The 22,029-nt window shown below is 24.5% G+C and overlaps 8 protein-coding genes across 8 annotated transcripts; 2 read left to right on the top strand and 6 right to left on the bottom strand.

The window, feature by feature from the left end:
- Nucleotides 1-58: 58 nt before the first annotated feature.
- DICPUDRAFT_89217 (uncharacterized protein) lies at nucleotides 59-1,353 on the bottom strand (the record flags this gene model as incomplete). The annotated part of the gene is made up of 3 exons (XM_003290991.1): nucleotides 59-135; nucleotides 225-881; nucleotides 954-1,353. The coding sequence occupies 3 exons, from the start codon at nucleotides 1,351-1,353 to the stop codon at nucleotides 59-61; spliced, it is 1,134 nt and encodes a 377-aa protein (XP_003291039.1).
- A 658-nt stretch (nucleotides 1,354-2,011) lies between these two features.
- Nucleotides 2,012-3,067, bottom strand: DICPUDRAFT_38425 (uncharacterized protein; the record flags this gene model as incomplete). Its single annotated transcript, XM_003290990.1, has 1 exon — nucleotides 2,012-3,067. The coding sequence occupies one exon, from the start codon at nucleotides 3,065-3,067 to the stop codon at nucleotides 2,012-2,014; it is 1,056 nt and encodes a 351-aa protein (XP_003291038.1).
- A 677-nt stretch (nucleotides 3,068-3,744) lies between these two features.
- DICPUDRAFT_155589 (uncharacterized protein) lies at nucleotides 3,745-4,338 on the top strand (the record flags this gene model as incomplete). The annotated part of the gene is made up of 1 exon (XM_003290998.1): nucleotides 3,745-4,338. The coding sequence occupies one exon, from the start codon at nucleotides 3,745-3,747 to the stop codon at nucleotides 4,336-4,338; it is 594 nt and encodes a 197-aa protein (XP_003291046.1).
- A 1,881-nt stretch (nucleotides 4,339-6,219) lies between these two features.
- DICPUDRAFT_89216 (uncharacterized protein) lies at nucleotides 6,220-6,967 on the top strand (the record flags this gene model as incomplete). The annotated part of the gene is made up of 2 exons (XM_003290997.1): nucleotides 6,220-6,538; nucleotides 6,603-6,967. The coding sequence occupies 2 exons, from the start codon at nucleotides 6,220-6,222 to the stop codon at nucleotides 6,965-6,967; spliced, it is 684 nt and encodes a 227-aa protein (XP_003291045.1).
- Nucleotides 6,968-7,043: 76 nt separating this feature from the next.
- DICPUDRAFT_38421 (uncharacterized protein) lies at nucleotides 7,044-10,952 on the bottom strand (the record flags this gene model as incomplete). Its single annotated transcript, XM_003290989.1, has 4 exons — nucleotides 7,044-8,587; nucleotides 8,684-10,042; nucleotides 10,137-10,750; nucleotides 10,828-10,952. The coding sequence occupies 4 exons, from the start codon at nucleotides 10,950-10,952 to the stop codon at nucleotides 7,044-7,046; spliced, it is 3,642 nt and encodes a 1,213-aa protein (XP_003291037.1).
- Nucleotides 10,953-11,541: 589 nt separating this feature from the next.
- Nucleotides 11,542-15,759, bottom strand: DICPUDRAFT_98882 (uncharacterized protein; the record flags this gene model as incomplete). The annotated part of the gene is made up of 4 exons (XM_003290988.1): nucleotides 11,542-14,085; nucleotides 14,163-14,282; nucleotides 14,367-14,980; nucleotides 15,033-15,759. The coding sequence occupies 4 exons, from the start codon at nucleotides 15,757-15,759 to the stop codon at nucleotides 11,542-11,544; spliced, it is 4,005 nt and encodes a 1,334-aa protein (XP_003291036.1).
- Nucleotides 15,760-16,139: 380 nt separating this feature from the next.
- On the bottom strand, nucleotides 16,140-18,044 carry DICPUDRAFT_38410 (uncharacterized protein; the record flags this gene model as incomplete). The annotated part of the gene is made up of 2 exons (XM_003290987.1): nucleotides 16,140-17,326; nucleotides 17,408-18,044. 2 exons carry the CDS (start codon nucleotides 18,042-18,044, stop codon nucleotides 16,140-16,142), a joined length of 1,824 nt encoding a protein of 607 aa, XP_003291035.1.
- Nucleotides 18,045-18,842: 798 nt separating this feature from the next.
- DICPUDRAFT_155584 (uncharacterized protein) lies at nucleotides 18,843-21,582 on the bottom strand (the record flags this gene model as incomplete). Its single annotated transcript, XM_003290986.1, has 7 exons — nucleotides 18,843-18,851; nucleotides 19,508-19,672; nucleotides 19,729-19,868; nucleotides 19,931-20,335; nucleotides 20,655-20,842; nucleotides 20,914-21,125; nucleotides 21,193-21,582. Coding segments are annotated over 7 exons (1,509 nt in total), but the record flags the coding sequence as incomplete, so codon positions are not given.
- Between the last annotated feature and the right edge of the window lie 447 nt (nucleotides 21,583-22,029).

The raw sequence follows: 22,029 nt of genomic DNA, 5'->3' as shown, positions 1-22,029 counted from the left end.
TATTTATTTTTTATAGGTTAACCTATAAAAAAAAAAGTATTAAATAATATTTTACACATTAACATCTATATGTACATGGAAAGCCTCCATAGTGTTCTGATTCAGAAATACCACAACCAAAACAGAAACTGCCACCTGTATACAGAAAAAAAAAAAAAAAAAAAAAAAAAAAAAAGTTAATATTGATTTTTAAATCCAAGAATGATGGAAAAGAGACTACATACCACAATAACAGTCGATATGATTGCAACCAGAACTCTTTTCAATTAAACAGGAACAATGTGGGCACATCATAGTATTATTCATAATCCAGTTATAGGTTCTAATATTTGAGTTTTTGAGTTTAAGAATATTATTTTGCATAGCTTCTTTATTTCTAATGGATCTACCAGCAAAGAAAATTCTTTTGTTGATTGAAGATCTTGCGTGTTTATTTGGTCCATAATTAAAACTTCTGAGTATTTCTTCTCTTTTTCTTTTATCTTCTTCATCGATAGAGAAATAACCTGCAAGTTCAATTTTGAGTTCTCTTAATTCTTGACATGTGATGCCAAAATGAGATTCTTCTCTACATTCTATACAGAATGATGTTTCACATTCTGGGTTTGGACAAACTACATCACCAACAGTGTCTTTGTTTTTAATCATTTTCATTCCACAGTTAACGTATGGACACTTTAAAACATTTTTATCTTTTTGTAAGTGAGCCAATAATAACAAAGCATCATATCTTTCGAATATTTCACCCTTTAATAGATGCTTGGCTTCTTCATAACTAACAATATATTTACAATTTGCAGGGCATTTTAAATTTGAATAACCTGATCTAATTTGAATTGTATAATGAGTGCTTAAACAATCATTACAGAATTTATGATTACCTAAATTTTTTATTTTATAAAATTAATAAATTTTGTTTTTTAAAAATTGTAAAATTTAAATTTTAAAATTACATTCATCCAAAATATAGAAATCTTCGATTGGTAAATCCATAAAACAAATATCACAATAGTGGGATTTGCTTCTATTCGCTATTTCATTTTGAGATTGCTCATTCTTCATAAACTCTTTAAATAATTTTTCATTCTCTTCATCTTCTTTTGATTTGAAATTATAAACATTTTCGTTGGTTTCTGAAAATCCTTTTCCACAATTATCCAAGTTGCTTTTGGTTTCTGAGGTTGTATTATTAATATTTACATTGGTGGTGGTGGTGGTTTCATCTACATTATTATTTAACAAATAATCAATTGTGGATTCTACATTATTATTATTTTCTTTTAAATATTTTTCTACTGTTGAAATGGTTAAATTTGGGAATAAATCTAAAATATTTGATATCTTTTCTTCCATTTTATTTATAACTAAACATATGCTTGTTGATATAAATTTATTAAAAAAAAAAAAAAAATTTTGAAAATATAATTAAAATTTTTAGAAATAAAAATTAAAAAAAAAAATAATTTAAAAATATCTTTTTTCAGTTTTTTTTCTTAAATTTATTATTTTACCTTTGTTTTAATATTATAATAAAAAAAAAAAAAGAACAGAGAAAAAATAAAAATAAACATTTTTATTTTTTTTGATAATTTTAACAATTTGATATGGTAAATTAATTATTTATTTTATGATTAAATTTAATACCTAATATTATACTTGAAAGATTTCCCAAATCACCTTGTTCAATAACTTGATTAAAATTGCTTCCTAAAACCAACTCTTCACAATAATACGGTATTAATCCTTTTAATAAACTGTTAAATGATGACCCAAATATAAGTTTCTTCACCGAATCTGGAATAAAATAGGGTAAACTTCCATCCCTAAAGTCAAGATATAGATTTGTAATATAATCTCTGAAAGGATGTTCCAATAGTTTTAATTTTGAAAATAGATATACTGTTTCATTGTGTTTCTTGAAAATCCTAATCTGTCTAAATATCTCTTTTTTAATAAAATATTTGGGTCGTGGATTGTGTTATTAAATGAATTATCCATTATATTTAAAATATTATTTTGAAGATTTTATTTTTTTTATTTCGCAATTAATCGGTATTTCATCCTGTGTAATATTTTTTTTATAATAAGTACCCAGTATGATGGTTTCTACAAATGGCGGTATACAACCAACTGGTGAAAAGGATTGATTGAAGCATTCGCCAAATATAAGAGATTTAACTTTTGGAGGAATGGCACCAATAGTCGAAACTGATTGATTGAAATTAAAACCAAATTTGAGGAATGTACATGACTCTGGTATTATGCCAACTGGGTCTGATTCAGTTGAGATTGGTTGATCAAATTTTTTTCCAAAAGTAATAGATGTGGTTGAAGCAGGTATAGAGTTGGGTAAAAGTGGTTGATTATAATTATTTCCAAATACAATGGTTTCAATTTGTTTTAAATAACCTGGTTTAATAATTTGATTAAATGATTCACCAAATATAATTGTTTTAGTTGATGCTGGTATTGAGTTTTCGAGTATAGGTTGATTATAATCCCATCCAAAAGTAATGGATGTAACTGATTCTGGTAAGGAGCCCTCTACAAGCTGTTTATTAAAATCACCACCAAATGTAATTTTTTCTATATGATTGCCCATTGATCCTGGTAATATATCTTTATTAAACCGACTACCAAGAACTACACTCTTCAATGTTGGAGGGAAAACACAACAACCTGTAAACTGTTGATTAAATTTATTACCAAATATTATACTTGAAAGATTTGCCAAATCACCTTGTTCAATAGCTTGATTAAAATTGCTTCCTAAAACCAACTCTTCACAATAATACGGTATTAATCCTTTTAATGAATTGTTAAATAATGACCCAAATGTAAGTTTCTTCACCGAATCTGGGATAAAATAGGGTAAACTTCCATCCCTAAAGTCAAGATATAGATTTGTTATATAATCTCTGAATGGATGTTCCAATAGTTTTAATTTTGAAAATAGATATACTGTTTCATTGTGTTTCTTGAAAATTCTTATCTGTCTAAATATCTCTTTTTTAATTATAATATTTCTAAAACATAGAAAAAATAAAATATTTGTTTCTCTTTCCATTCAAAATATATTACACAAATTTAATTTTAGAAAAAAAAAAATCTAAAATTAAATTTTTATAAAAAAAAATTAAATTTAAATTTTCCTTTTTTTTTAACAATTTTTATAAAAAAAATTTTTTTTTTTTTTTTTTTTTTTTTTTAAATTTTTTTTTTTTTTTTTTTTTTTTAAATATAAGCAAATATTTAAACAAACATCAATAAATCATCAATAGGAATAATAAAACAAAAATAAAAATAAAAATAGATTCTAAAATAGTAAGATTTGTTCTTTGTTCAATCTCCATTAGTTTTCAGGTATACATACCAAATTATAGTGATATTGTTTGGGAGCATAAAATTTTTTTATTATGTAGAAAATTATCTTTTTTTAAAGAAATCACTTACTTTTTACAAACATCAAATCTAATTGTAATCTCATTTTGGTAAATTATTAAAAAAAATATTTTTTTAAATTTAGCATAAAAATTTAAAAAAAAAGAAAACAAACAGTTTTATTCATTGTAAACACACCCACATAAAAAAAAACCCACATTATTTATATTTTATTTTTTTTTTTTATAATTTTTAATTTATTATTATTATTATTATTATTTAACACACCTTTCATCCCCATTTTTTTTTTTTTTTACACAATAGAAATAATAAAAACAATAACAAATACATAATTAAAAAATTATGTCAGATAAAGAGATTACATATGAACAACAACAACAACAACTACAGCTTCAATTACTACAAGATAAATTCCTGCAACTACGAAATGAACAACAACAGCCATTTGTTTTAAATCAAGAAGCATGTGATAGAATATTGATTGAAGATTTGGTTAATTCTGCCCATTCACTATCATTAGTATTAAGACAAAATCAAAGTTGTGAAGAGGAAACAGAGAATATTAATCATAGAAAATTTAAATCAATACACAGAGAACGTTCAAGAGAAAGAAAAAAAAATAAAAATTATGGTAGAAAAAATAATATAATAAATAGAGATCGTTCAAGAGATAGATCACAATCAAGAGATAGAGAAAAGTTAATAAGCTATAGAGGCCGCTCAAGAGAAAGAGATTGTGATATTAAATATAGAAACAAATGTGAATATAGAGATAGATATAGATCAAGAGAAAGAGAATATAATAAAAGATACAGAGATAAAAGTGATAGTAGAGATAATGAAAATGTAAAATCATTGTTTAGCAATACTCCATCCAACACGACTACAATCACGATCACAGCAAATGCAAATACAGTTGATCTAGGTTTTTCTTAATAAAATAATAATAATAATAATATATAATAGAATTTTAAATAATGTAATAATGTAATAATAAATAATAAATCAATATTTTTTATCGATATTTATCGATTGGTTTCATCATTAGTATTAAATTACTAGTGAATTAGTTAAATTAAATAAAAATTTTATAAAAAAAAAAAAATAAGTATTTTATTTTTATTGAATTTTTTTATATAATTTGGTTATAGTTAATGTATTTATTATTTTTATTATTATATTATCTTTTTTTTTTTTTTTTCTAGTTAAATTGCAACATAATCTTTTTTAAAGCACCAATGTATTGCTATATAGAAAAAACCAATCCCTATAAAAATTAACCCAATAACTAAAATATAATCAAACATATTATTTGATTTCTAGATATAAAAAATTAAAATTGGTAAATGATTAAAAAATAAATTGATAAATATTTTTCAATACATACATATAAAATAAATAAAATTATTAATGAATAAATTATTATGAAAAAAAATTTTTTATATTTTTATTTTTTTTGAAAAATATATAAACAATGTTTGATTTTTTATACAAAATAAGAAATTTTTAATTATTATAATAATAATAATTTATTATTTTTTTATTTTTTATAATTTATAATTAATTAATTTTATACCATAACCATAAAACAAAAATGTTATAAATTTAATTATTTACATTTTCATTTTCTTTTTTATGACTGTTATGATATAGAACCACTTTTGATATTGGTTCAAAGTTAACTATTTAATTATAGTGATTACTTTGATATCAAATTTTTGATAGGTGTGGTTGAAATTGGTTTATTGCGTGGTGATAAATCAATTCTTCCACTCTATCCCCCTAATAATTTAAAGAAAAAAACAATAAAATAAGATTTATTTATCTATTTATGATTTATAAATTAAAAAAGAAATAATTTTTTTTTTTTTTTTAATTTATAAATCATAATTAAAAAAGAAATAATTTTATTTTTTTTTAATTTTTTTTTTAATTTTTATTTTTTTTTATTTTTTATTTTATTTATTTTTCCAATTTTTAATGAAATAATTTTCAAATAAATAATATATATAAATAATAAATATAAACAGCAACCTATAATTAATAAATGATATGAATAAAAAAGAAGAGGCCACTATATTAATTATAGAAGATGAAGAACCTACAAATTCAAGTTATAGCATAAATAATAGAGAAAGATTAGACGATGACAATAAATATGAAAAAGATAGTTTGAAAATATGGGAAAGATATGGAATAGATAGTTGCCTTATAAGTAGAATCATTATTTTTTCTTCAATATTAATATGGGTTTTATATATTTTTTATATTGCATTAGAGTTATAACTCTATTCAACAAAAATATAAACAATGTAGGTATATATATTTAACATACTATAGGGTTAATTACTTTTTACTGACTCAATAAAATCATTTTAGGTAACCTTTATAAACACAGAATATTACCCAATTATAAATTTTAGATATACGAATTTTTTTTAATTTAAAATAAATTAATGTAATCATTTATTATAAATAAATTAAATTCAAAAATAAAGTACCTTTTAAAAAGGAATTTAACAAACATTAATATTTGTTTTTATTAAATTTATTCATATTAAATTTAATAATTTTTTTTTTCTAAAACTAAATAAAATTTTTTTTTTCCTAATCGAGAAAAAATTATTTTTTATTATGCTTTTTTTAAATTTTGTATAATCATTTTTAATACACAATAAAAAGATAATCATTAATATTACTTTTAAATAACTAAAATAAATAAAAAAATTATAAAGAAAAAAAAAAAAAAAAAAAAAAAAAAATAATATTTTTTTTTTATTATAACAATAATAATAATAAAAATAAATAGTTTAAAAGATGGATTTTTTAGATGATTGGTTATCAAATAAATGCTCAGTAAATGACATTAATAAATATTTTTTTGGAATTAGGAACAAGAAAAACATGGTTGATATAAAACTAATGGAAAAAATATTTGGATTTATAGTTTATAAAAATGGGTGTATTATTCCAGAAAAGTTATTAAAATCATGTAGTAATAGGCTTGGAGTCCCAATTGAATATATAAGAAATAGATTATTGTGCGAAATCGCTTTGTTTTATATAAATTATAAAAATGAATACAGAATTGCAGTATCTTTATTCCACAAAACAATAAATAATGACAGCGCAAAAGGTAAAAAAAAAAAAAAAGAAAGAAAAAATTATAATGATTACTAATTAATACATTTATTTTATAGGTTATTTTAATTTAGCTTTAATCTACTGTAATAATAATAATTTTGAAAAAGGAATAGAGTTATGTGAAATAGCAGCCAACTATCCATCAAAAATTCAATTAACCAATGGTGAAGCTATTTTAAACCATAGAGTTTTAGAAGCACAATACCATGTAGGTCATTTATATTATAAAATTCAAAAAAATAAAGAGAAGTGTTTATATTATTATAAAATGTCAGCAGATAATAATAACCCACGTGCAGCATATTTAGTTGGATGTATGGCAATTAAAGGAGTTGGTTGTGAAAAAAATGAAGAGCTCAGTAAATACTATATTGTTAAAGCATGCCAAATTATAAAAGCAAAACAAATAATTAATATATAAAATAAAATAAAATTATAACTTTGTTTTTATATATATTATTTTTAATAAATAATGATTCATTTATTTGTTTATTTATTTATTTTGATTTCATTGATTCAAATAATTTAATATTTTGAATTCTTAATGAGCTTTTAATTGATTTTGATTTTGATTGATTTGAAGATAAATAATTTTCGAGAATTTCCCTTTGTTGTTTTAAAATATTATTACTATTGTCGCTATTATCTGAAGAGTTTAATAATGATAACAATAAGTTGTTCCAAATTGAATTGAATTCTGAAAAGGTTGAGGTATTTACAAGATTAGAATTGGTAATAGCGAATGTACCATCATCATCATTTCTAGATAAAAGTAATTCTTCTGATTTACCACCGGTTAAAATAAAAAATATAACTTTACAAAGTCCTAAGTAATCGATATTATAACACCATGTTTTATTCGAGTCGGACCATTCTGATGGAGTACCTTGTGGCAAAAGTTCAAATGGTGAAATAAATTTGGCACCTGTACTATAAATTGTAGTGTCTACAGACTTGCTAAAGTCGATTAAACTAAAACCTTTGGATCTCCATGCACCTTGGCAATCTGCTGACCATTCTGGCCAGTTTGAGGTGGTACCAAATAAAAAGTATAAATTCTTTGAGCAGATGTTACCATGAATAATACCAACACGATGTAAATCTTCAACAGTTCTTAATAATTCTATACAGTGGAACATTGCTAATGATTCATCCATTGGGTAGCTTGATACAACATCAACTAAAGTACCTTGGTCAAAGTGGTCCATTAACATTATTGATTTATCTGTATAGTAATAAAGTGAATGGGTTTTTGGGAATTTGCTTTTAGAAATTGGTAGTGAATTTTCTTCTAGACGTGTATGAATTTGATTTATAATATAAAACTCCCAAATAGATGATGGGTCTTGAACTTTACATGTTAACCAACTATCTTCTGGTGTTGCATTATCATCAATTCTTTCGACTTTGAATGTAGTGCTACCATCAATTGATGATTTTGCAATACACTTACTAAAACTAACAGTAATTTCATTTTCAAAGAATGGCATTTGAACGATAATTCCATTGTCTTCAAGAGATTGATTAACTTGAGCTTGATCTAAATTTTCTGGAAGTGGGGATACATCATCGCTAACATTCATAAATGTTTCAATTGCTTGTACGGTACCCGAGACGTGTTGTTCTAAAAGATATTGGTGTTCAATTTGATATGGAGAAACAATACCGTCATCTGGTGTTAAACTACATATAATAACTGTTGTTGGGTCAATATTACTTGTAATGTTTCCTGTTATATTACTTGTAATGTTGTTAGCTGCTTTGAAACTAGCTTCGAGATTATCTTGGGTTGTACTATTAAAATCCATCATAACCATCGATTTGCTTGATAATGGTGAAATAGTGCTAACTGAAAATGTTGATGCTGAAAATGTAATATTGTTTGATTGTTGTTGTGGTTGTTGGCTTTGTTGTGATTGTCTTTCGAATTCTATTGTTTTATTTTCGTGTTGTTCGTGTGATGATGGATCTTGGAAAATTGTAAAGCCATTAGATTGTTTCTTTGGTGGTTGTTGTTCGATTGGTTCTTGTGGTGATGGATCTTGGAAAATTGCAAAGCCAGTTGATTGTTTCTTTGGTGGTTGTTGCTCAGTAGTTTGTTCTTGTGGTGATGGATCTTGGAATATAGCAAAACCACCGCCACCAATCGATTTCTTTGGTGGTTGTTGTTGGTTTTCTTGTGGTGATGGGTCCTGGAATATTGAAAAACCACCATTATTATTGTTTGAAATGGATGAGGCTGACAATTTATTTTTACCTTTAATTTTATCTGCCAAATTTGGATCTTTGGATTGGAATGATTTTGAAAACATGTTATTGTTTTGTTGAGCAGCTGATTGATCTTCAAATATTTGGAATTGTTGTTGGTGGACTTTAACTATCTGGTCTATTCTATCAATGGTTTGAACTCTTTCTCTATCTTGGTCTAATGTAATAAATTGTGGTTGGTCTTGTACAGCAGTTTCCATTGATTCATATGAATTTAATTGTTTCATAATCATATCACGATTGGTAATCTTTGTTTTTTCTACATTTTTATCAGGACTTTCAAATGGTTCACTAAAAACTTCGTCTTTGTCTTGATAATGTTTAAATGGATTTGGTGAGGTTGATGATAAAACTAAAGTTGATTTCTTTTTAGATTTCTTGTTACCCTGCTCAATTTCTAATGGTTCGCTGAACATTGCCATAACATCATTAAATGCTTGTTTGGTGTGGATTGTCATAGTTGGTGATGTTGGTACTCTTTCTTTTTCATATTCAACTGACATTTCATCTTGTTGTTGTTGTTGTTGTTGTTCTAGTTTTTCTTTTTCCAATTTTTCTTTCTCCAACCTTTCTTTTTCTAATCTTTCTTTTTCTAGTATTTCTCTTTCTTCTTTTTCTTTTAAATTCTTTATTGCGACCATAGCTCTGTACTCTTCAAAAGAAATTTCACTATTATCATTATTTGTAAATAATAATTTGTTATAGCCAATTTTTTCATTTTTACTCGATGACGAAGATGATGAGGATGAAGATGAAGATGAAGATGATTTACCATTTGGTTGTGTTGATTGAGAACCTTTTGTAAAATTGGCTAATGGATTGTTTTGAATTTCTTCTAATTTTGATTGTTTTACATTTGAAACCAATTTTAATTTTTCTGGTGATGATGGATCACTTGTGCCATTTGGTTGTTCAAGATTTTCGTCACAATAAATTTGGAAATTTGAGGTGGTGCTCTTTAATTTCTTTTGTGGGATTTTAGTATCGGTCCATTTTTGAGCGAGCTGGGTATTTTCTTTATGTTTGGTGAGTTCTGGTTCTAATTCGTTCCATTTAACTTGTGGTAGAGAATCACCTACACTATTGATGGTTGGATTTGAAGATTTACGTGATGCTCCAAAGAATTTAGAATCAGTTTGGACATCTGGATTACCGCCACTATTTGAATCATCAAAAATTTGAAATCCGCCTCCACCATTACTTTTTTCATTAATTTTTCTTTTTTTATCTATAATAAATTTTTTAAATAAATTAAAAAAAAAATATGTATATATTAGTATTTATTTATTAATTTAACTTTTATATGTGTAAACTATACATACCTAAAGCAGAAATACCTAATGGTGCACCTTTAATTTGAGATGATTTTCTTTCTGAAGAAACATGAGTCGAACTGATTGTACCTAAAACAGTTCTGCTATTTGATTTCCCATTTTCATCGTTTAATAATGATTCTTGTTGTTGTTGTTGGAATTGCTCTGGGTTATGTTCACGTTGATATTTCAATCTTGCCATTAGTCTTCTTTCAAAATCTTGATGTTTTTGTTGTAATCTTTCTATTGGTTGGGCTTTACGTTCGATACCTTGTTTGAATGCTTTATCGGCTTTTTCATAGTCACCTTTATTTTCATAGACAATAGCTCTAGCTTCATAAATTAAAGAGAGATAAAAACCAATTCTTTGATTCTCTAAAAATGCAAATACTTCAATGGGATCTCTGCACATATCTGCATATGTAATCCAAATTCTAAGGTATCTTGGATCGTTCTTATATTTTTCTGTATTTATAAATAACCTTGTACATCTTTCCAATAAAATAATGAGTTGTTCTTTCATATTGCCACCTGGATATGACTGTTGTACCCATTTAATATACTTTAACCAATTTTCAATTGGATCTTCGCCTTTATATTCATTAATAATTTCTTCAAATTTTCTATATAAACATAATTTATAATATTATTGTTAGTATTTATTGAATTAAATTATTTTTTATTATATTTGAATAATTACTGTTTTTCCTGTTCTAATTCCTCTGGATTTGATTTATTAGCAAATGATGTAAGTTTTGTTGGATCTCTACCACCTTTAAGTGGTACAATATTCTCTTTAGCATTTTCCCAATCACTTAATGACATTTTAATTATTATATTGTTTTATTTTATTATTTTATTATTTTATTATTTTATTATTTTATTATTATTTGATATTTAATTTAATTTTTGTATTATTTATTTTTTTAATTATTATATTATTATTTTTTAATATTATTATTTCATATTATTATTATTACAAATAAAATAAAAAAATAGTAGACAATATTATTTGTTTAATTAATTTTACTATTTAATTATTTTATTATTATCTCAAAACTATTTGATTTGGAAAATAATGAAAAAAAAAAATAAAAAAAAAATAAAAAATTAAATTGTAAAAAAAAAAAAATTTAAATTTTTAACGGTGTGGGAATAAAGCGCGCCTAATTAAAAAGGGTAAGTTCAAATAAAATAATTTAAGAGGTAATATTATCTTTTTAAACTTTAATGACATTTAGTAAAAGTATTTAATTGTTTATTAAAAAAACGAAAAAAAAAAAAAAAAAAAAAAAAAAAAATAAATAAAATAAAATTTATTATTTAAAATTTACATTAATTTTTTTATTTTATTTATATATTATTTGGATTCGTTGTTTATTTTTATTATTTATTTATTTATTTATTTATTTATTTAATTTAAATTACCTAATTGTTTTAAAACTTGTTTTTTATTTTCTCTAATATCTTTTTCTTGTTCTTCTTTTGCATTTAAAATATTTTGGACAAAGGTTGAATCTTGAGGGATTTCAATATTTTTAGATATTGATTTATCCCCTTTTTTCAATAATATTTTGAATGGAACGAAACCGTTTGAAGCTATTGGTGTAATTGGTGATGTATCACTAAGAGCACTGGGACCACCAGTTATATTAAATAATGAAGGTAATGTTAATTTTTGTTTTTCTTTCTTTTCTTGACCTTCTGTAACCATTGCTTTAAATTCCTTCAAAATGTCCTCTTCTATATTGATGTCATCATCTTCATTTTCTAAATCTCCTAATTCACTCATAATAAGCTTCTCTTGATCTATATTTTCTGAAGGTAATGGGGTATTTGATTTTGTTGGTGACAATGGCTGTGATGGTGATGGTGATCTTGATGATTGATTTGTGTTTGAGGTTGTTTTTTGAGGTTGTTGTTGTTGTTGCTGTTGAGGTTGTGGTTTTTGAGGTTTTTGTATTTTAATTTGTGGCTGTGGTTGTGGTTGTGGTTGGGGTTGTGGTTGTGGTTGTGGTGGTGATTCCTGTTGATTTAATGGTTCATTAGTTATTGTGCCACCATTTGATAAAATTAAACAATCATTGTTTGCCTCTTCCCATGTTTTAAATACTTTTATATCTGGAATAATTTGAAGACAATCTGAAATCATAAATTCAATTTCTAATGGTAATAGTTTTGTTAGGGTATAACGTTGGAAGAATACCATGTAGGGTTTAAGATTTTGCTCGATGTCTTCTGGTGGGAAGCAATCTTTACAGACTAATAGCAATGTACATATAAAACGAATTCTAAAACAGTCATTAACAGGATCGAATTCATCCAAGTTTGGTTTGGGTCTGTTTCTTAATAGTTCTCTTTCTCTATTGAGACTGGCTGGGAACAAATGGGTTGTAGTATAACCGTATTCTAAAGCACCAATTAATAAATCGAAAACATGGTTGGTTTCTAAAAGACATGCATTGTAGAGTTCACCAAATAATGTTATTTGCATAATTCTCTTTTGGTTTTGATTAAAGTCATTTTTTTCAAAGCCTACTGTTATTTCTTCGTATAATTTCCAAATTACAGATTGTACAAATGTGGGATAGTAGTCTCTAAGATGGAAGAGAATATCAGCAATCAAATAGATATTGCCAAATTTGCCCTTCTGGACATCTAAGAGGTATTTAGTAAGGTAACCTTCGCATTCAGGCCATGGTAGTTGCAATATCTTTTCAACGATTCTATCTAAAGTGGCGGTAGAAAGATGTTTGAATATTAAGAATTTAACAAATTTCTTTATTGGATCTATCTGTTTCTTTTTGACTACAATTGGTCTACAAGCTAAATAGGCACTTTCAACCATTGGTTCTTTTGAGCTACCCAATGTAGTTGCATTTCTATACTTGATTAAAATATCCAACATATTTCTTAAACGAATTTGTGAGTCGGCGGTTCTATAAAGATATCTACCACAAGTTTCAAAAAGATAGCAAGCGATATCTATATTGTGATTGGTGAAATCATCGAAACAAATACGTAAATAAGAGAAAGCGGTTGTTCTTGGGAGTACACCAAACTTGATAAATTCACCTATATATACGATATTTCTAATTTTAAATGTGAGAAGATTTGGTTCTTTCTTTTCAAACAAACCTTTTTGATCGTCTTCAATCTCTTTGATATAGTTATTGACGTAATCTTTATAAGTTGATGATTGGTAAATTGTTGAAAGGAATCTGGAAAATGTTGGTATATGATCTAATCTTGATTGTTGTAATAATTGTTGGAGGAATGGTTTGGTATATTTTGGTGGTACTTTAATAAACTCTTGAACAATTGAATCTATAGATGATGGCTTATGTGTGTTTTTTAATTGTCTTAATAAATCTTCTAAAATGCCTTTAATTTTTTGTTTTTCTTTTTCTACATCATCTGTTGGTTTTGAATTTTTGGATGGTGTATTTGGTGCAGAGTCTGTTGTTGTGGTGGTGGTGGTGGTGGTTGGGGACTCTTTTGTAGCAGTAGGACTTGTAATTTCCTTATTTTCTTTATTTTCAATAGTTTCTGGGCTACTAATAGAAGTTAAAGTTGGAGTTGATGATAATGATGGAGTAGATGAGGTTGATTGGTTAGTTGGGGATAATGGTGAAGCTTTAGGTGTATGTAAATGTTGATCTTTGCCTGGTACGGTAAAAGTAATTTCATAAAAATGTTTTTGTTCTTCATTTTCGAATGGTGAATCGAAAACTTCGAGTTGTTCAGTTTTTTGTTCATTATTAATCTCTTCTTCAAGTTGGAATGAATAATCATTATTTGGTACTGGTTCACCAATTAATTCTGCATAATTTGAAATATTTGTAATTAATTTTTCATATTGCTTTCTCATTTGATCATAGCTACTTGAAGCTTCATCTGGTACTTCACCTTTAGTTCTATAAAATAATTTAATTTCTTTTTCTTTATCTCTTAAGGACTATAAAAAAAATTAAAATTATAAAAAAATTAATATTGTGATTTTAAAAAAATAAAATTTAATAATAAAATACTTACAGATTTTTCTTTATTTAAAAAGTTACACAATGTTTGATAATAATTTGTAATTATATTTCTAGTGTTGTTAAATTCTTCTTCTGTGATTAATGTTAAAAATGTACTTTTTAAATCTTGAACCTGTTTTAATTAACATTAATTATTTTGTTAGTTATTTGTATGAATTATAATCAAAAAAAAAAAAAAAAAAAAAAACTATATTACCTTATCTTTATAATTGAAAATTTGTTGGAATTGTTTTAAGAAATTCAAAAAAGTTAATAAATTTGCATAACCTTGATCTTTATCTTGTTCAACGGCAAGAGATGAAAGTTTTGTAATTAATTTATAAACTGGTTGATATGAGTGAATGATATCAATACAGAATAAATCTAACATTAAACGAAGAATATATCTACGTTTGGTGATTTTAGAATTTCTTTCACTTTCAGAATCTGTCAAAGGAATGATGAATGGAGTAAAGAATGGTGGAATGTTTTCTTGAATTAAGGAATCTACATCTTCATACTTTTGATACATGATAGATAATACTTGGACTACATAAATGGTATCTTGAGGTTTAAAGTTTGACTTTAATAGGGATGGTACGATTTCAGAAACGTAATGAGATAAATTCAATTGTGAAACTTCATTGACTATACCTTCACGACATTCGGTAATGGTTTTAATCTTTTTGACAAATGTCGATACCTTTTTGAAATTGGAATCTAAATCTTTAGTTCCTTGCTTAGACTTGGCATACTTTTGATTATTGGCTCTAAGGTTTGATTGCATTGATAATTCATCTCTTAGACGTTGAATTCTTTTCTTGTTCAATTCTTTGTTCCTTTTCTTTACGCTCTTGCTCCATTTTAATTTCTCTTTCTTTACGCTCTTGCTCTTCTTTCTCCTTCTGTTCTTTTTCTTTTTGTTCTCTCTCTAATCTTTCTTTCTCTTCTCTTTCTTTCTTTTCTTTTTCTAATTTTTCTTTTTCTAATTTATCTTCCCTCTCTTTTTGCTCCTTTTCAATTTTTTCTTTTTCTAATTTCTCTTTATCTTCTTTGGCTACATATTTATATTGACCAAATTTATTTTTTGAATAATCTTCTTTTCTAGTATTTTGTTGAATATCATTTGGTTTTGGTTTTGGTTGATTTGGTTGTTTTGGTTGATTTGGTTGATTTGGTTGTTTTGGTTGTTTTGGCTGTTGTGGTTGTGGTTGTGGTTGTGATTGTGCTGGTTGTCCTGGTTGTGCAGGTTGATTATTTTGAGGTAATTTATCACCTACAACTGGTTTTTCTTTTTTAACTCTAACTGGTTTATCCTTTACTTCTTTACCATCTTTAGGTTCTTTTGGGGGTCTAGTTTTTGGTTTATTATTATTGTTATTGCTATTATCATTAAAATCGGAGTTTGGATCCTTTAAATCCTTTGGAACTCTTGGTACTTTTGGCTTTGGTGGTCTTTTTTCTTTTGGTGGTTGTTGTTGTTCTGGTAGTTGTTGGTTTGATTGTTGTTGAGCTACACCACCAACAGGTTGTTGCTGTTGTGGTGGTTGTTGGTTCATTTGTTGTGGTACTGAATTATTATTTACCTTTGGTACATAAACATAACTCATTGATTTCGAATTTGATTACTATATGTATTAAAACTATTACATATATTATAGATATATATATTTATATATATTATATTATTTAATAAACTGAAAATATAATTTAATGAAAAAAAAAAAAAAAAAGAAAAGAAAAAAAAATTTTAAATTAAAAAAATTTTAAAAAAAAATTAAAAAAATAAAAATTGAAAAAAAAAAATTAAAAAATAAAAAAAAGTGTGAAAAAATAACCCAATTTAAAAATTAAAAAAACCAATGATCAAAAATAGATAATGATTAAAATCAATTAATGATATGAACTATAAAACTTTTTTTTTTTTAATAAATAAATAGATTTTTTTTTTTTATTTTTTTTAAATTGAGATTATTATCCAATCATTAATTTATAAAATTAAAAATAATAATGATAAGGAAATAATTGATAATAATAAAGTTGGTAATATAACTGAAGCTGGATTACCACTTACGATATTTATTGGAACTGGTGTACCTCCACAAAAAGTTGAACCTTTTGGACACATAATTGAGACATCAAAGGCGACAATGGTTGATGAATCTGGACAATCGAACCATTGATTGTTGATTTTAAGTTGGAGACCTTTGTCACCACATCTTTGTTCCCAACAAGCTTGTTGGGTTTTGTTGTTATCGCTAGCGTATTCGAAACATCTGCAATTTTCACAGTAGGTTTCATAGACATCAGCATTTGCGGTACTGCTCTTTGAAGTATCAAAACAATATACATTATTATCTTGAACTTGGTAGAATGGACAACCATCAGCGGCAAAATTAATACCTATGGTTCTTGGGTCTTTGAAATGTTGGTATTGTGGATATAACTCTTTAGATGAGGATGGAAGTGTTATAATGGAACAAACACCTTTACCCATTCTAGTACCTGTACAACTTACAGCTTGGTCCTCTGTACAGAAATAACCTTGATAGTTCCATGTTGTGTCTGAACATTGTTTTTTAACGAAATCACATCCTAAACTTTTACCCCAAAGGAATGGATCACTGTCTGAACCATCAACTACATACCAACCAGAGTCTTGTAACAATGATAATGAAAGGTTGGTAATTGGCATAATTGGGCTAACAAAACCAATCATATATTCTTCACCAGCAGTTCTAGCTTCCCAATGACTACCAGCAGTACCTGAACCACCATAATCTTCTAATTCTTGATATTCGATACTGTCACATTTGTAATGTTGTTTAGCAAACTCGACAACACCTGGTGAGTAGATAGCATTCTTTTTATAACTGAATGATTCACCTGATGGAGTAGTATCTTTGATGGTTATTGTTTTGGCAGCACCATCACCATCGTTAATTACATCATTGGTATTTGGAACAATAAATGATTGATAGAAAGTGGAACTGAAACCTAAAGCATGGGTCATTTCATGGATACCGACTCTAACATATTCGTTGAATGAGATTGAATTTTCAGCATTAATAAATGGGGTAAAGTATAATGGATTGAAATTAATAGATGCTGCAGTTGGTCTACCGTAAATACTACTACTTGTATCAAAATTACATGAAAAAGCATAAGCAATAGTATCTAAAATAATAATATTATTAGTATATGAAAAAAATTATATATTATATATTATATATTATATTATATTATATTATAACTTACTATTACTTGGAGTTGGTCTTGAGGTTACCCAAACATACATATCGATATTTTCAATACCTTGAGTAAAAAAGGAGTTTGGAATATCTACACCATAGTCACAAGTATAATCATTTGAAAGATAATTGAATTTAATGTTTTCATTTGGATTTCTAATTTTAATTCTAGATTCGAAAACCTCTTTAATGGTTTCGATAATACTACTTTTAATAAAGTTTTGAAGAGCTGAAGATTGAATATCTGCTTCAGTACATGTGTAAATACAGGCAGAGTCTGAGGTACTTGAACAAGCAACATTTGCAGTGGTGTCACCAACTGAAATTTTTTGACCAACTTCGTAACATGCATATGGATCGGTTCTATCGGAGATGAATGAAGTATTGAAATAGAAACGAATCTTGTCATTTACAGTACCTTCATTATCAGCAGCTTGTAAATTATTTTTTTGTGAAGATAAATTTGGGTTCTTTTCCATGTGTTCTTTAATTCTTTGGGAAACTTTTAAATTTCTCTTTTCAGTTATTGAATCATGTTGACATTTGTACCCTGTTGGATCGGTATTTTGTTTCTCCATTGCTCTTTTCATATACTTTTCTTCATCGTAATGGAATTGATTCTTTAATTTTAATCCATCAATCATTTTTTTATAATGTTTGTTTATAATGTCATTAATTGACTTATCTTCCTTCATTAAGCTTTGATGGCTATTTCTTGCATTTTGATGTTGTAAATTGTTATTATTATTATTATTGACTATTGTTGATGTTGGTGATGATATACCAATCGTTATTAAAAATAACGACACAACTAATAATACAAATGATAAATATATTATTAATTTCATTCTATTTTAAAATTGTTATTATTTTATTTTTTTATTTTTTTAAAAAAATGGGTTTAAAATTATATTATTAATTTTAATTATTTCTTTGATATTATTATAATTGTTGCTATTATTATTGTTATTTTTATTTGATTTGGTGGTTATTAAATTATAAAATTCCATAGAAAAAAAAAATAAAAGAATATAAATATTTGAAATTAAAAAAAATAAATTAAAAAAAAATAAAAAATAAATAAAAATAAATAAATGAATTAAATGAAAATAAAAATCTATTAATCTGAAAAACCTTTTATTTTTAAAAAAAAAAAAAAAAGTTTTTAGATAATATTTTGATTTTAATTTTATTAAAACAAAAAAACGAATTTGGTTAATGTGAAAGTTGACGTTTTTATGAGTGCCGAGGTGTGTATGTTGAAAAATATTGTCTATTTCTTTTTTTTTTTTATTTTTTTTTTTTATTTATTTTTTTTTATTATTAAAAAAAAAATTGGTTTGTAAGTTATTAAAAAAAAAAAATTTTTATAAAAACTATTTTCAAAAAAACTAAAATATAAATTAAAAAAAAAAAAAAAAAAAAAAAAAAAAAAATTAAAATTAAGTTTTCTAAAAAAAGAAAAACATAAATTTATTGTTTTTTAAAATTAAGAAGATATATCGAATTAATAAAAAAAATAAAAATAAAAATTTTTTTAAAAATTTTTTCAAAAAGGGGTTTTATGGGTTTATAGATATATTTTTTATGTTTTTATCCATTGAAATTGTACTAGTGCTAGGGGGTTGTTTAAAACTTTATTTCTATTTTTATTTTTTTTTAATATAAAATTGTTTTTATATAGAAATAAATAAACTAAAAAATTACAAAATACGAATTTCTAATGCTTAATTATAAATACTCGTCATTTATTAAACACCTATGGTAAAACTAAAATATTCAAATCTTTATTTTTATTAATTTATACTTAAAAAAGAGTAAAGATTGTTATGAAAGAGATTGTTTTGATTTTAATGATAGAGAATTTAATGTAATCAACATTAGAAGATAGTGTCATGGGGTTCAACGAAAATTTTTAAAATATTCCAACGATATCAAGATTTTTATAACATTAAATTTTTTTTCATTCTTGGTTAAAGATGATCGGTTAATTCTTTTAATTCTTTTAAATCTATTCGTTTGTCATACTATTTTAGAATTTTGATAGATGTTAGTGTATGGGTTTATAAAAATATTTAGTTTATATTTTGAAATAGTTTATACATACTTGTAATTGGGTCATTTTTTTAATAATTGTATTAATTTCTTCACCTGCTTTTAATTTATTTTCTTCAAATAAGGATTTGATAACACAACCTAAACTAAAGATATCATGTTTATTTTGAAGTGATTCAATTGGGTTTTTGCTTCTGAGTTTTTTGATATAAATTTCCTAAATAAAATATAATTAGATTTTTTTTTTTTTTTTTAAAGTTATATTATATTTACATGTGGTTGGTAATTTCTGCTACCATTTCTTGAGTAATATTTCTCTTCATCTTTCTTTAACTCTGAACCAATTCCTGAAGTACCAAAGTCTGATAAAATACATTGTATTTCACCATTATTCTCTTGAATTAAAATATTCTCTGTGATAATAAATTTATATTAGTAAAAAAATATAATCTATTTTATATTATTTTTATCTTACCATTTTTAATATCACGATGATAAATATCATGTTCTTCTAATTTTTCTAAAATATTAACCATTTGTTTTAATATTTGAGTAATTTGTGATGGATCTTTTATTTTAAATTCAGAGAGATTGGTTGTATTTTCGCAGTATTCTATTAAAATGTAAATTAAATCATCATCTAAATAATAGTCGTATATTTGAACAACTCCTTCCATCTCTTTTATTATGTTTAGTATTAAAAGCTCTGAATTAAATTTATATTCTAAAATATCCATTTCAAAATTTGAGTTCATATGTTTTATCATTTTCATTTTTTCTTTAAGATTAAAAAAATTAGTTGTATAAAGTTTTCCAAATAATTGGATTGCTTCAAAATTTCCACCTGTTAAATACATTTCTTTGGTTCCTCTAATTGAACCTGTAATTTTTAGAATATAAAACTAAGTTTATAATGAAAAGTTAATAAATTTTCAATTTTAATCTTAATAAATATAAAATATTTCCCTTATCATTTATTTTGACTAAATGAACATTTTCTTTAATTTTTTTAATTTCTATAATATTAAATATTATGTCATAACCAATAATAACATCTATTTTGTCGTTATTTCTATCAATAATTTCTAAACTGGTTATATCATTTAATATTTTATTTTTATTGATTATGAAATAGTTTGAATAAAGTGATTTACCTGAATAAATTGTTTTAATATATTTCTCCCAATTGGGATATATACTTTCAATATAAAAACCATAGACTCTTCTGATAAAATATGAAATATCTAAAATAATTAAAAAATCTTCTGTTTGTTGATCTAAAACTGATTTTGATTTAATTAGAATCACTTGATTTGAGTTTGATGGGTTTGATACAAAATATTCGAAATAATATAATAATGATCTTATTATGCTGATATCATTGTAACTGTTAATAAAAATTTAATAATAATTAATATGAATTTATTTGTGTATGTGTAGTTATACATGAATAATTACTCTTTTTCAATTATGTCTTCGATTGATTTGATTTTTAATTCAGATTTAAAGAAATAATAAGATGTATTAATATCTTGAACAATATAGCATGGAACAATGATTTGATCATTAAATTCTTTAAACTTATTATTATCAATTTCTTCAAATTTAACTTCATCTATTGTTTTTTCAGTTAAATGTTCCTTCTTTTGTTTTCGAATACAATAAATTTTCTGTATATAAAAAGAATTCTTATTAATAAATTAAATAATTGAATAATATATTGGTTTGAATATTTACTTCATTTGTATCGGTAGTTTCTAATAATAAAATCATTGTTTTATAATCATAATATAAATCATTATCTTTCTGATGGTTTAAATTTAATATTTCTAAAATATTATATTTAATAGAACCAATAGTTATTTTTGAGTAGTTGATGAGATTATCATTATTATTATTATCATTGTTGTTGGTTGATAACTTGTTTAAATAATATAAACCATCTGATGGGGAATATTCGATTTTTGAATGACCTTTGGCAACCATAACACTATAACAAAATAAAATATTTAAATATTTAAAGAAATTTAAATTTAAGAGTTGTTGACAGCTATCTTCTTGACCAAAAAAGTAAAGAGCAATATCATAAATTGAACCAACTATACTAAATGGACTTCCTCCTAAATACTGGGGGTAAAAAAAATTAAAATAATTATTAAAAAAGAAAAATAAATTAAAAATTAAATTTATATATATTTACGTCGAAAAAATAAAATATTTCTTCACCAATAATAATCGTTTCTAAACCATCTATAAATCAAAAAAAGAAGTAAGTATTGCTTTATTTAACTTATCAATTATTATAAATATTTTTAATAATACATACATATGAATTTATAGTCTTTAATTGATTTTAATTGGATTAAATTGTTTAAATGTTTTTTGGCTAGTTTCATAAAATAATTATTCTTTTCTTCATCAGTAAACATTGATCTTTTTATTTCCCAATCTGAGTATTGATTAACGCATTCTTTTAATTTGGTTGGTAAATCGTATAGTAAAAGATCAAAGTGGGTTTTTTTTGAGGGTTTTAATAAAGGTTCAAATTGAATGTTCTCTAAAATAGGGTTACAA

This window comes from Dictyostelium purpureum (genome assembly GCF_000190715.1).
Source record: "Dictyostelium purpureum unplaced genomic scaffold DICPUscaffold_254, whole genome shotgun sequence".
In the NCBI taxonomy this organism is placed as follows: domain Eukaryota; phylum Evosea; class Eumycetozoa; order Dictyosteliales; family Dictyosteliaceae; genus Dictyostelium; species Dictyostelium purpureum.
This window is presented reverse-complemented; position numbering and strand designations above follow the sequence as displayed.